Consider the following 14,765-nt stretch of genomic DNA (forward strand, 5'->3'; position numbering starts at 1 on the left):
GTGTTATCTTGAAAGTATTCTTTGAGTCGGAGATGGCGAAAGTAGGCTTCCAGATCACCGCAGAACTGTAGCATGTTTGTGGGGCGGGTGGGGCAAAAAGAGAGTCCCCGAGATAGGACAGATTCTTCTGCCGGGCCGAGTGTGTAGCTGGACAGATTGACTATATTGCTGGGTGAGTTAGGGATACCACTGTTGTGGCCCCATGTGGCGGCTTACAGTTCTTTTTCCTTTGTAGAGAGGTCTACAGGACTTGGGAGGCAGGCCAGTCCTTGCCCACAGACAACCCGCCAACCTGAAGAATATTCTCACCAGTAATGACACATCACACCACAGTACCTCTAACTCAGGAACCAATCCATGCAACAAACTTCAGTGCCAACTCTGTCCACATATCTACACCAGCGACACCATCACCGGTTCATTCACCTGCACGTCCACCAATATAACATGCCATCATGTGCCAGCAGTGCCCCTGTCATAAATATAAAGGGAAGGATAAACCCCTTTAAAATCCCTCCTGGCCAGAGAAAAAGCTCCTCTCACCTGTAAAAGGTTAAGAAGCTAAAGGTAACCTCGCTGGCACCTGACCAAAATGACCAATGAGGAGACAAGATACTTTCAAAAGCTGGGAGGAGGGAGAGAAACAAAGGATCTGTCTGTCTGTCTGTCGGCTTCTTTGCCGGGGATAGACCAGGAATGGAGTCTTAGAACTTTTAGTAAGTAATCTAACTAGGTATGCGTTAAATTATGATTTCTTTAAATGGCTGAGAAAAGAACTGTGCTGAATAGAATAACTATTTCTGTCTGTGTATCTTTTTATAACTTAAGGTTTTGTCTAGAGGGGTTCTCTATGTTTTGAATCTAATTACCCTGTAAGGTATCTACCATCCTGATGTTACGGGGGGATTTCTTTACTTCTATTTACTTCTATCTCTATTAAAAGTCTTCTTGTAAGAAACTGAATGCTTTTTCATTGTTCTGATCCAAGGGTTTGGGTATGTGGTCACCTATGCAAATTGGTGAGGCTTTTTATCCAACATTCCCCAGGAACGGGGGGGTGCAAGTGCTGGGAGGATAGTTCATTGTTCTTAAGATCCAAGGGTCTGGGTCTGTAGTCACCTAGGCAAATTGGTGAGGCTTTTTACCAAACCTTGTCCAGGAAGTGGGGTGCAAGGTTTTGGGAAGTATTTTGGGGGGAAAGACGTTTCCAAACAGCTCTTCCCCAGTAACCAGTATTAGTTTGGTGGTGGTAGCAGCCAATCCAAGGACAAAGGGTGGAATATTTTGTACCTTGGGGAAGTTTTGACCTAAGCTGGTAAAGATAAGCTTAGGATGTTTTTCATGCAGGTCCCCACATCTGTACCCTAGAGTTCAGAGTGGGGAAGGAATCTTGACAGCCCCTTTGCTATGTACATCGGCCAAACTGGACTGTGCCTCCGTAAAAGGATAAATGGACACAAATCAGATATTAGGAATGGCAATATACAAAAACCTGTAGGAGAACACTTCAACCTCCCTGGACACACGATAGCAGATTTAAAGGTAGCCATCCTGCAGCAAAAAAACTTCAGGATCAGACTTCAAAGAGAAACTGCGGAGCTTCAGTACATTTGCAAATTTGGCAACAACAGCTCAGGCTTAAACAAAGACTGTGACTGGCTAGCCAACTACAAAAGCAGTTTCTCCTCCCTTGGTGTTTACACCTCAACTGCTAGAAGAGGGCCTCATCCTCCCTGATTGAACTAACCTCGTTATCCCTAGCCTGATTCTTGCTTGCATATTTATACCTGCCTCTGGAAATTTCCACTACATGCATCCAACAAGGTGGGTATTCACTCATGAAAGCGTATGCTCCAATAAGTCTGTTAGTCTATAAGGTGCCACAGGACTCTTTGCATGAGAAACTTGTTTTTTTAAAAGCGGCAAACATTACAACTTGTTTCTAACCACATCTCAGTCATGCCAGTATGTGGAATCCATATATATTTATATAGCTTATAGTATGCTGAATGCAATTCAGGGAGTAAAGGACTTGGAGTCTATCACTTCCTCCTGGTTTTCCAACCATCTGTGCTAAGTTTCACACTACCTGTTAAACTGTGCTTTGTAGCTCCTCTAGTCATTTTGACTCAAAATTCAGCGGAGCTTACTGAAATGTTCCAATTGTACAAGGAACTTTCATCTATGTACTGGGCTAAAACTTTTATTGCACTCACCTTGAGGTATCTGTAGCGAGGGTGGTATGCACCATTTTGGTAGTTTAAATGTGCATTTTAAGTTAAATGAATTTTCTGCCTGTTCCCAGACCACAAACACACACAGTACTTGTTTATGTGTTAAGTCATGCGTTAAGAGAGTCATTTTCTAAGAAAAGCCAACTTTTGGGTCTCTCAATTTCCTTTGCAGTCTCAAACTGAAGATGGGATTTCCTGCTGTAAGCAAATTTCTCATTGTAGAGAGAGCAGAGTAAGGTTCAGCATGCTCTCTGCTGGCCTGTTTAAGAACACACCCACCTGCTAGGGCTTCATGAGGGGTGAAAGGTGATCTGTCCTTTCTCTTCATCCCAATAGTATAATCAGGATAGAAAAAGCAGAGACAAGGAGAGGTACAGAAGCAGAGGAAGAGTGAATGAGGGATGAAGTCCCTTCTTCCTCTTTAGGGAGTCTCAAAATCTTAAAGCCAATCCTATCTCTATACCAGACTGCAGTTTTTTTAGCAATGGTTCAGTAAACAACTGTCTGCACCAGGGTCTGTCAGATCCCAAGATAGCATCTGCTGCACCATGAATCATATAGCATGATAGAAAGTCACTGGAATTGTCAAAGTATCATCCTCGCCACTATCATTTAATATGAAGAGGACCCTTATTCTGTGACAGAGGCATATTCTGCTTATGTTATTGCTACATTGCAAGTTAATTATAAAAGTACAAAATTATAAAACAGATAATTTAGCAGGTAACAGTGCATAAATCCACTGTATAAAAGTAGTCATAAATCTGTAAAGAAATCTTCTACTAGTCTTAATCATTTTTCAATTTTACCCTCTCTGGATGATGAGAAATATTTTGCATAATTTTTCTTAATACCCATGTAAAAATACCCAACACAGAACACAGTGTTTTTTTTAACCTGTAAGGTGTTGCTGCATCATAATCATATACATTTTACACTTCTTAGTGGCAGAAAAGCCTAAGCTATTTTCTGCATATAGCACCCAGCTTTCATCAGCCAGTTCTCTGGATACAAGTGGAGTATAACAGTGTTCTTGGTCATGGTCATCATCTCCAGTCTTCAAAGGTAGGTGTTAAAAATCTGCTGTCATTCAGCGTTTCATCTTGGCTTAGCATATCCTGAAAGTAAACAGTATATAGACCAGTAAGAAGTATGTTCAGTTAGATGTGTATAGCAATGGCAAAGCAATCCAACTGTAATTAGATCTGATTCATGACAGCAGGAATTTACTGTCTTGATGTAGCTTATTTGATGATATAAATATTTCAGGCATTATAGGCCACCTGATTATATGTAACATAGTGGGATGATCCGCATCAATGAGTCTCACAGGTGCGTGACATAGTGGATAAAAATACTTTCATGTTACATGACCATCCATTTTGCTTTCCAGTGAATGAGTTAATCTACTTAAAGCAGCTGCACCAATGCAGCCATTAATTTTACACGTTATGCGATTCTATATGTTAGATACAGAATCAAATCCATACTGCTTCAGTAAAGTGAACTCTGTCTAAGGGAGCAGGGGACAGCAATTGCTTATTTATTTACTTTTCAATTTTTCAATTGTTTTTTATCAGGTATAGACACTAATTTACTGTGGGCAAAACTCACCCATTTTCAGAGGGTGAGCAGAATAAGTGGAGACTATGCACCACTTAAGTTCAACTTCGGCCATCCACTATGAATAGAGGACTGACAACTTATTTAAAAATAAAGATTTTCTGAAGTATGGATATGTAAGTAGGCTGTAAATAAGGAGTCTATAACATGAACACTGGAACACTTACTCTAGAGGACTGCTGGTCCTTTAACTTTCACTGCATTCTAGCAGGATAAGTTTGTGACTTTACAGCAAGTATAAATTGGTACATACCGTGAGGTTGCTTATGCCTTGAGAGAGCACCCCTATTTGCATTACTGTTCCTTCTGAATGTTCCATCTGTAAAATCAGTCAGTAACTAGATCAAATTAGACAGTAACTACAATTTTATCCAGACTCTACATGCATCTTTTGGAGGAGATTCTGCCTTGAGAAAAACACAATCTCACCATGATGAATTACTACACTTTGAAATGTGCTAAAAATGAGTTCTCAAAGTTATACGGAAATAAATATACATATTGTACATAACACCTCACACATCAAAAGAAAAAAAATACTCTTATGCCAGCATAATGCAGTGAAAATGCAGTGATGATAGGAAGATCAATTTCTGATGAGAACAAGGCATTCTTTAATCCTTCAGTACAAATATTACACACGCTAGCAAATTTAAGAATTCATCCGTTTGCTCTCATGAATTATAGTGCCGTGTGTTGCAGTAATATTTTCTAGAAGTCAAAAGCATTCAAGATGCATTCAATAATGCATGTGGTGCATTCCTACTAGGCAGGTAATACAAGTACTCTTCATGCTCTCTTATTGATCTTAAAAAAGGATATAAATTGTTTGAGCCCATCAGGTGGCCTAAAATGTAAAGGGGGTTCAGTCGTGGTTTATTTAAAGTATGAATTTTTCACTGTACAAATGTGTAAATACATTGTGTTCACTTCCAGGTCATTTTTTTAGCTGGAAGATGGACTGTCATTAAATTTTTTTAATATTCAAAATATTTTGTAACAGTTGTATTTAGTAATTTAAAATGGGGTCCAGAATGGTGGAATATTAAAGTTAAATCAAATCCATACTGCTTCAGTAAACTCTATCTCCTGGAACACGGGCAGCAGTTGTTTACAAAATATTGGAGTTACTTATTTTCAGTTTTTCAATTGTTTTTTTAATCAGATATACACACTAATTTACTGTGGGCAAAAGTTACCCCGTTCAGACGGTGAGCAGAATCAGTGGAGACTATGCACCACTTAGATGCTGCGTTTACCTTGTAACTGGACATTTCCTTTCAGTAAACATGTCGAGCATCAAACTACAGTACATTCACAACAGATACTGACAGCGCTCAACTCTGTTGGGATTTGGTCCTCTCATTTCTTTAACATAGTATTGTTAATCTTATTTAACACTAACACAGGAGCCACTATATGTGAAATATATCACCCTTTTATCACTAAAACACATGCTAAAACATTTTTGTTAACGGGGTCCTCTAAATAACACAGCACAGACTTATACCAGAAAAGACAGTGGTTAGGTAATGAGCACAAATGATGTGTTAGATGCAGTAAACCATGCAAATGAAAAATGAATTATCAGTCATATCAATTTTGTGATCATTCTCTTATCTGGTTTCTCACTTAGGAGAATTATTTAATCTGGCTTCTCTCTGGGACAGTCTGAGCTAATGCAAGTTGTCATAGCTCTACGGAAGTCACTGGAGCGATGATAATTTACACCAGCAGAGGATCTGCCCCTATCTGGCTCTCGTGCACTACAGAAGCTCTCACAACGTCCAACAGCTCCCTTTTTCAGGGTTTGAAGTACTTTACACAGACTTTGTCAGGAAGGAGGCTGGATAGAGTTTTTATGGAAACCTACTGTTTGTGTGTGATGTGTAAACTAAATTCCATTACAGAGAGAAAGTGATCACTACATATGTAACAAAATGGAAGTATTCTTTTATTGTCTAATTGATAATGTTCATGTGTTTATATGCTTAAGCATAATTATTTCATAAAGTATGTAATACATTTACATGGTGCAAATGATGCACTCTTCAGTTTAACGTCTTAAAATATACAATCCAGTTGTACTTACGAGAATAAAATACAAATTGATACCTCTGTACAAACTGATCTGAATAAGATTTTATTACATTACAAACCACTTATAAAGATAAAATTTCTCTGTGCAGTACTCATGGATTATATAATTAAAAGTACAAAAAAAATTTGGTGTTTAACCCCAAATTTAACAGTCCAATACATTAACCTTCTTAGCGTAAAGGTTTGATGTACCTGAAAAAGGGCTTGAAGATAGATGGGTTTACGCTTACAAAGATTAAAAATATAATTCATCTGACATTCTCAGTATAAAACTCTTCAAAAGCATCCACAGCCCATACGTACGTTCTCAATAAGTTCATGCGGATGTAGCAGAGACTTTGTTATATGGTAACAAAAGGTAATTGGCAAGCTTTGGAATGCATGTAGAGGATGAGAGATGAGAATGACATCAATCTATTTGTCCCACCTGATCCAGTTTGTCCAATTCCCTATCAGTGAGTTGATTAAGTCCTTTGTATCCACCATAGCTCTTCTGAGTACCATTAGTTGCACCTGGATTTGTGTCCATGGGACAAATGTAATCTGTAGATTCATCAAATTTCTTTTTTCTTAGGTTTCCAAAATGTGAAAATCCAAGTTTCTTTGGCTAAAATAATGAAATATAAAGTTTTACATAAGAGAAACAACTGGTCTAAAATGTAAAATCTAGTTTGAAGTTACAATTTTGTACATGCCAACAATGCACAAATCTTGACTGAAGTCTACAAACTAGAAAAATGCAGCTTTAATCATCCCTCCTTGTAGGTTTGTTACTAAAGGATATAATAGCAGAACACTGTGCTGAGATTAACACCCCTGGATTATCTTTGCTAGCTATACTACAGTACATTTACTAGGATCATGATGAATTCTCACAGTTGAACAAGTGTGTTTTGTGACAGTTTTTTAAAATCATGGTTGTCTGTATATTTGCTAATTCATGAAAAATCTCCCCCCCCATTGGCGTGATTTAGTAGGGTTTGACCATAGCTCAGATTAATTGACTTCGCTGGTCATACAGTTGCCAACTGAAAACATCATATGTTAAACTATTATTTAAAGTTACACAGCTAGCACTACTTCAGTTGGACAATTCATGTGTCTATAGTTACGCAGGTGCTTAAGTACTTTGCTGAGTCAAAGCCACAAGTGTAGGCTTCAGTACTTCTCTCAACAAGGATGGTCTTAAGCTGGGGTCATAGGTAGCAAGCATAGCACTTACCTATCTGAGAGACTCCATTGAAATCAATACAAAAATGAAGTCACTCGTGCATAAGTATCCACAAGATCAGGTCTACAAACAGCCCTCGCTCTATTTTTGGCTTCAATTAGAGTTGATGTATATGTTCTGCAAATCCTAACACTGTATTAGGCCACTGGGAAAAGCTCTGATTTAACAGATACCATTTGTATACTTGGCATCAAACATACTGTAGGAGCTCAAAAGAAGAGGATTTTAAATTTTCAACGCTATTCAGTTCAGAAATTTTTTTATGAAACTTGGTTAAATCTTTGTTAAAACTGGGAACAGTTATTGATAAAAATGAATATTTTGTTTTGGATTGCGTTTCCTTTGAATAAAAGGTATTGATATTGCATGTTTATTTCTTTAGTAAATTATGATGGGTTTGTGCTGAATCTCTGTGTATTAAGAATATCAAAGAAGACTAAAATTAAGAATAACTAAAATGTAACCTTAGTGGGAACTGGCCTCCCCCACTTCCCAGAGTTGGCCCCTTAGTTTGTAAGAAAAGCAAACTGAACTACACTGAGAGATCCTAGAATTCAGAGTGGCATACCCGAACTTTAGCAGTGGTAGTCAGAGGTGTGTAAGCTGTAGATTCCATTATTTCTCTTTTTTCTTGTTGTGCTTCTGGCCCAATTAACACATTAAAGTTAGTGGTCAGGTGCCGTCTCAGGAGGGTCTTTTGAGGTGGAATGTTAAGAAGCATTGCCAGTGTGTCACCATTAAAGCGAGGTTCAAGAATCTATTAAGAACACCACAAAAATTATGCTTTATGTAGATAAACCTCTACAACATCAAACATATTTAAAAAAAATGTAGTCATCCTATAATGCTGATCTGTATGTTCTTAATAATTACGTTTCTGTCAGATACTATCAGAGAAATAAATAAAAGTCTCACTCATTCTTGAGTAACTAGTGTAAGTGACAGGAGTCACCTGAAAAAACTTTCCAAATGCCTTTAACTAAACAACATTATGTCAGTATTTGCAGTGCTCTTTAGCTATTTCCTGTATTAACATATAGAGAAGTTAGGAAATACTTGTGGTAATTTTATGTTGCAAAGAAAGTGAAATAAAAGCCCTAAACATTTGTAAAGGCAACTCACTGTACTCAAAGTGCCCTTATTTTACTTAAGGGTACATCTACACTGTGTTTTAAAATCCACAGCTATGGTCATTCAGGATCAGGCTGCAGCACTGCTGGTTCCAACACCGTAGCATGATCCCAAGGCTGTAGACCCAGGCTCAAAGATTTGCTGCCGTGGGTTTTAAAACACAGTGTAGATGTACCCTAGCTGCTTGTCATCTTAACTCCCAAGTCTAAACAATTCCTGATTGTTGCAAAGGGGCCACAGCTCAGCGACCCAGGGAAATTTTTTATCTGTGACCAGCCTCTGTCTCATAAGTTCACTTTATTTCTTTGAACAGCTCTGGTGATGTTTTATCAATAAGAAGTTAAAGTAATTTCCACTGTATAATTTCTTTTCTGTAGCCCAGCACCTCCCACAGTTCTGGACATCTGGGCTGCTCCCCCCTCTGCAGCGCAGAGATGCATAAAAGTCTTGGCACTACTCATTCTGGCTACACCCCCTCTGTGGCAGCATGTGAATGGTGGTTCTGTTGCTGCCACCTATTTTCCTCTTTTCGGGGTTTTTGGGGGCAAGGGTGAGCAGTTTTCCCTCCCTAGTCTCTCTCATCCCGGGGTTGGCTTACAGTCAGGTGACTTAACTCACTTTGAGCTCTGCTACCATGCCTCTCTGCTGGCTTCTCTGCACTGCTCAGATGTGATGGAGCAGCCCGAAAAGCACAGGGCAAAATCTAAACAACGCCCCATCTGTGAGACTGGCTTGGAAGACTGTGAACTGTACCCAGCTTTCCGGCCCAAACTCTGTTAGGTCCTGGGGCCATGAGTCAAAGAGGGATGTGCGGGCGACTTCAACATGGAAAAAGCAGACCGGGAGTCTCTGAACAAAGCAGGGAGAGGCTGTAAAGATGAGGACAATGCCAGTCAGTCAACTCAGGATGCAAGTCCCAAGGGGAGACTTCTCCCCACCCCAAGTCTTAAAGTGGGTCCTGAGTGACCTGGGGAAAGAAGTCAGGCTCATAAACAGTACCCTCCTTCCCAATTTCTAGTGTCATATCCCCTCCCCACTCCCTGGAGGAATAGACTCAGCCAGGGAGGGCTCTGGGGGTACATCTATGCAGTGAAACTCCCTCCACAGCAGCAAATCTCAGAGTCTGGTTCAACTGAATTGGGCTTGCGTAGCTCACATTCTGGGCTAAAAATAGCTGTATACTTACTCCGGCTTGGGTTGGAGCCCAGGCTCTGAAACCCAGCGTGGGGGGAGGGTCTTAGAGCCTAGACTCCAGCCCAAGCCCGAACCCCTAGCCTAGACAGCAGTTGTGAGCCCTAGTCAGTTGACATGGGCTTGGAGACTCACTGCCACAGGGCTTTGCACTCAAAGTTCTCTTGAGAGGGCTTTAGCCCTAAGGATAGCTGCCTACCAAAGGTCTCACCCAAAGCCACAAGAGAGCACCTGTGCTCTCAATGCATGCAAATACATAAAGGGAAAAAGGGGTGGGGGGAAGTACACAAGATCCATCAGGTCCTCTGACTTTTTCTCCCCCGTCTCCTACAACCCTGTAACTCACAATCTGCTACAGAACACGATCTCTCTCCCTCCCATATCTAAAAGATGAGAACACTTCCTCAGAAGAAAGATTCTTTAGGGTTTTACTCCACCATCTTCAAAAATGCAAGGGGGGAATCCAAGCCATATTGACCTCAAAAGGCTCAAGTGGATGGAGAGCCTGGCCTCTACTGTATCATCCCTGTCCCACGAGGATATTCTGACTTCAGTGGATCTGGCAGATGCTCGAAAGTTCCTATCAGACCGTGTCCTCACAGATGTCTAAGGTTCTCTTACAGCAGGAAGCATTATCAGTACTGGATGCTTCCATTTGGCCTGTCCTCTTACACTAGGGTCTTTACCAAGATGTTTGTGGTACTGCTAGCCAGGCTTAGGTCCAAGGTATACATCTGTGTCCCCTTCCTGGACATCTTGAACAGAGCTCCATCCCAGGCGCATGGGTTTGTTATCAATGTCAAGAAAAGCTCCTTGACCTAGTCTACCAAAACAGCTCATCTAGGAGTAGACACACACACCTCAATAGCAAAGATCTACCCATCTCTAGAAAGGTTCCAAAGATTCAGGACCTTCTCACATTGTTCCCGAGCTGCAAGAGGCCTACCCTAGCACTGGACCTTCAATAACTAGGCCTCCTAGGGCCGTGCGCAGGGATCACTCCATGGCCACAATCACACATCAGGCATCTTCAAGGTTTCATCTTAAAGGTGTGGGCCACTCCCCAGAACACATGAAGGACTGCATAAAGGTCCTGCTGCTAATGCTCAGCTCCTTAAAATGGTCGTTAGCCCAGGGCAATATCTGCAATGCTATGCCCATGTGTCTTCCAGATCCTCTGGTTCTCATAACTGATGCCAACCTGGAGAGCTGAGGAGCACACTTGGGAGTCCCAAACCACTTAAAGCAGCTGGAGCGCAGTGGAAAGGGGTTACAACATAAACCTCCTAAGGCTAAGAGCAGTCAAGCTGTAGCTGCCATGGTTCCAATCCAGTGTAGAGGAGAAACATGTTCTGATTCAGTCAGACAACACAAATATGGTCGTGTACGTGAACAACCAAAGCGAAACAAGGAGCCCTGACCAGGGCTTTGGAGCTGTGCTCCGGCTCTGCTCCAGCTCCAGGCAAAAACCTGCAGCTCCACTGCTCCAGAGCTGCTCTGCGCTCCAGCTCCGGGCTCTGCTCCAAAGCCCTGGCCCTGACAAGTCATCCCCTCGAACCACTGATGTCAATACCAGCATTCTATTTCTCCATCAAAACTTGCCTTCTGATAGCCATCACACCTGCCAGGTGAGCGCTAGAGCTGGCAGCCGTATCGATGCAGGAGCCTTACTGCATGTTCCACAAGGACAAGTCAGTGTGACTCCTGACTCTTTTATCCCTAAGCTGGACCCTTCCTTCCACACTTCCCAAGAGCTGATCCATCCTTCACTGTGTCCATGGAGAAGAGGGGTGACACCTCAGATGTCAGAAAAGCTCTGAAAATCTACCTCAAACATAAAGGATCCATGAGAAGATGGGCCAGCCTATTTCTTTTTTTTTTTAGTGGGAAAAAAAAGACCTGCAGCTTCCAAGTCCTCCATTGCGGTGTGGAGGCACACAAGGCATTCAAAATTCTGTTCTGAACGGGGTCAGGGCACACTCCAGGAGATCCCCAGCAACCTCAGGAACAGAAAGAAATGCATCCACACTGGAAATTTGCAAGGATGCCACCTGCTCAACAGCTACGACCTTTATCCAGCACTGTAATGTGTCCTTCCTATCACCTACAGATGCTTCCTTTGGCAGAAAGTTGCTGCAGGAGGTGGCCCAGAAATAATAATCCCCTTTGAGCAAATCTTATAATTTACATTATTACAAATCTTACATTTCCCCCAGCCTCCTTCTTTCTGATCTTTTCTATAATCCTCCCTGTTCACTGCTCACTACTTTCCAAATGTCCAGAACTGTGGGGGATGCTGGGCTGCAGAACAGGAAAATACATCTTATTGATGATTTCCTTTTAGCTCGTAGCTTCTCCCATAAATCTACCCACCTTGAATGGCTTATGAGCCAAAAGGTCAGATGTTGAGTGGAATCTTTACTATGTGACTGTTTTTTGGTCCACTGTACATAGTCAGTCTGCTTACTCTGGAGTTACCCGTATTGTTATACAAGTTTTTCCAGCTTTGGAATAACTCTTTTGGTGGCAAGCAGGAGCAGAGGAGGGCATGGACAGAGCATGCAGCACCAAGATATTAATTCGCCTGTGAGAGCTAGAGAGAGGAGGGGAGCAGCCCACACATCCAGAATTGTGGGAGATGCTGCTAGTAGAAAGGAAATTATCAGTAAGAAATTTTCTATTTCATGCACTCCCTATTAGTCCGGAAGACAATGTGACATCATTTTGCTTTTTTAGATTTCTAATATTTCTTTTTTCTTTACATTTCCTATGTTGTAAAAATTAATTTACATAAAACAGACTCAATAGCTTTTAAGAAGGTTGATCAGTGAGCATACATCATCAGATTACTAAAATTAAGGTATATTCCTCTTTCTGTTTCATGCTTGGAAATTAAACAGCTACAGTAGTTTTGGTAAAGTAATCTGGAAATGTATTTTCTAAGTTAATATACAAAAAAAAAGGAATAAAATTATGAACCAGTTCTCACAATGAGGCCACCATGAACTCCACTTCCTCGAAGGTTTGGTGCATATTCTGCCAGATCTACTGATCTGAGCCATTCCATCACTCTGTGATTAGACCACTGCACTACTTCAGAAGGTGAAATATTATTCTGTAAAAGCAACCACAAAAAGACAATATACTCTTCTTCTTTACACAGAGAATTTTAGTTTATATACATACATGCAGACACAATTCAGCTAAGAAAATACAGTTCAATACTTGAAAAAGGCTAAACCTCAGCTAATGAGTTTACCTTTCATGCCTGCCTCGTTATCAGTTACTATTAAATCATTCCTCCTCCCTAACAATCACTATTTCCCAGATTCTGAGATAACCTGTTTTGCTCTGAGCATCTTGTGCAGCTCTCAGAAGATTTGGAGAATCTGGATTGGTGGGTGAAATGGAAAGTACATTCTATTACAGATGGAAACCTAAGAACTACTGCTTCATATAAAAGACAATATGCAGAGCCTATTTATGCTGCAAAAAATATTGAAAATTATTATTATTTTTAAGGTTTCCATTACTGTATTATCTAAGTACTTAATACAGAGACTAAGCCCTGGTCTACACTAGGTGGGGGGATCGATCTAAGTTACTCAACTTCAGCTATTTGAATAACGTAGCTGAAGTCAACGTACTTAGACCTACTCCCCGCAGTGTCTTCACTACAGTGAATCAACTGCTGCTGCTCCCCCATCAACTCTGCCTGCGCCTCTCGTGGCGGTGGAGTACAGGAGTCGATGGGAGAGCACTCAGGGGTCGATTTATCGAGTCTAGACTAGTCGCGATAAATCAATCCCCACTGGATCGATTGCTGCCCGCTGATCCGGTGGGTAGTGTAGACATACCCTAAGAGAAGAACTGATGCTGGCTGGAGAAAGGCTAAATTAGTTTATGTGCTGTTGAGAGTACTGCTTGAGAAATTAGTAGAGTTGAGTAAATAATAAAAAATTTCAATGAGTTCACTCAAAAATATTATTAAATTCTTACATAGTTGTGAATGATTTGCCAAACTTTACAGACTGGGAGAACCATGGAAAAAAAGTGGTTGAATAATTAAAAGTAAATGCAAAATTCACTGAATAATTTATTCAACCAGCTCTGGCACTTACAGATGGCATATACTTACTGCCATTGTAGTCCATCTCACTGAGAGTGCAGAGTTGGTCCCAATGTGTGACCAAACAATGGAACTTCTACCTTGCCCCACGGGAAATTGTTCTACAGTGTTGAGAGATCTCGCTCTTCAGAAGCTTTTCTGGATATTCAGCCAAAATTGTCCCTTTCTCAATACATCCCATTTCTTCCAGTTACACCACCTGTGCCAATCTACTTAATGCTACCTGGCTCCCTTCCACATGGGAACACAGAGGGGAACCTGCTCTTGGGTTTGGGCTGGTGAGATGGAAGAGGACAAGCAGTAACTTACACTATTTTCCTCCTCTGTGATGTGGATCTTCCCTGAGGAGATTCCAAAGGCAGCTCCTGGCTGCAGTGGCCGGTATTTTGTACAGTTAGTTTTCTTTCACTAGTGAATAACTCCTTTGGTGGCAAGCAGGAGCAGAGGGGGTAGGGCTAGAGCATGCAGCATCAAAACACTAGACTCAAGCCACACAAATTTCTTCTTTACCTCATCAACTGGCCTCCTACGTAGACAATGGGGGTTGAACTGGTTGACATGTAGCACGTGAATGGCACATTTAATACTGAGATGATGCAGCTGGCTGGTGACTTTCAGAAAGAGAAGGTCATTCTGAAAGAGGAAAAGCCTGGGTAAAAGTGGCATAGAATACCACTGCACAATCCGATTTCCCCCCCGCACCCACTGGAAAATAAATGCTGTGACATTTGTATGTATCAAAGAAATCCAGGTTAGATCAATGGTATGCATTCCTGTTAGAAAAAACAGTTGAATCTTAATAAAATTAATCTATAAGACTATTGGTCTTTTAAGTAGAAACTGGAGATGGAGTATTTCTCAGTTGAGTAAGACCATGTCCACACTGGGGTCATACTTGTTATGGCCACATTTAAATAAAGTGGTAGATATCAGGGTTCTAGCATGGTCTCCTTGATCAGTAGGGACAGAAATTTTCTTCTGAGAACAGTGCTCTCCAAAGTTATATTATGGACTAATACCCAGTTGAACTATACAATCGTTTTATTGCAGTTACAAGACAAAAAGAAAATTCTTTATCCACACTAGACAGGGAAGTGATGCTAGAGCCTTACCATCAATAAATATT

The 14,765-nt window shown here is 41.0% G+C and overlaps 2 protein-coding genes across 18 annotated transcripts in view; one reads left to right on the forward strand and one right to left on the reverse strand.

Moving 5' to 3' along the window:
- Positions 1-5,952, forward strand: part of CYB5R2 (cytochrome b5 reductase 2) — a 35,263-nt gene extending 29,311 nt beyond the window's left edge. The window contains exons 12-14 of one of the 3 annotated variants that reach the window (XR_012159359.1): positions 3,180-3,299; positions 3,815-3,973; positions 5,494-5,952. The gene's annotated coding sequence lies outside the window, so the exon portion shown is untranslated. The remainder of the gene's footprint in view (positions 1-3,179; positions 3,300-3,814; positions 3,974-5,493) is intronic. The other 2 variants (XR_012159358.1, XR_012159360.1) reach the window with 2 other exon arrangements.
- Positions 5,953-5,987: 35 nt separating this feature from the next.
- The window catches only part of PPFIBP2 (PPFIA binding protein 2), a 217,809-nt gene continuing 209,031 nt past the window's right edge, over positions 5,988-14,765 (reverse strand). For all 15 annotated transcript variants that reach the window (XM_073347678.1, XM_073347667.1, XM_073347677.1 and 12 more), the window contains 4 exons: positions 14,150-14,272; positions 12,500-12,625; positions 7,757-7,945; positions 5,988-6,564 (listed from right to left, as the gene is read on the reverse strand). In XM_073347678.1, coding sequence (XP_073203779.1) covers positions 6,367-6,564; positions 7,757-7,945; positions 12,500-12,625; positions 14,150-14,272 — 636 coding nt within the window. In that variant the 3' untranslated portion in view covers positions 5,988-6,366. The remainder of the gene's footprint in view (positions 6,565-7,756; positions 7,946-12,499; positions 12,626-14,149; positions 14,273-14,765) is intronic.

The sequence above is a fragment of the Lepidochelys kempii genome, chromosome 6, assembly GCF_965140265.1.
Source record: "Lepidochelys kempii isolate rLepKem1 chromosome 6, rLepKem1.hap2, whole genome shotgun sequence".
NCBI lineage: Eukaryota > Metazoa > Chordata > Testudines > Cheloniidae > Lepidochelys > Lepidochelys kempii.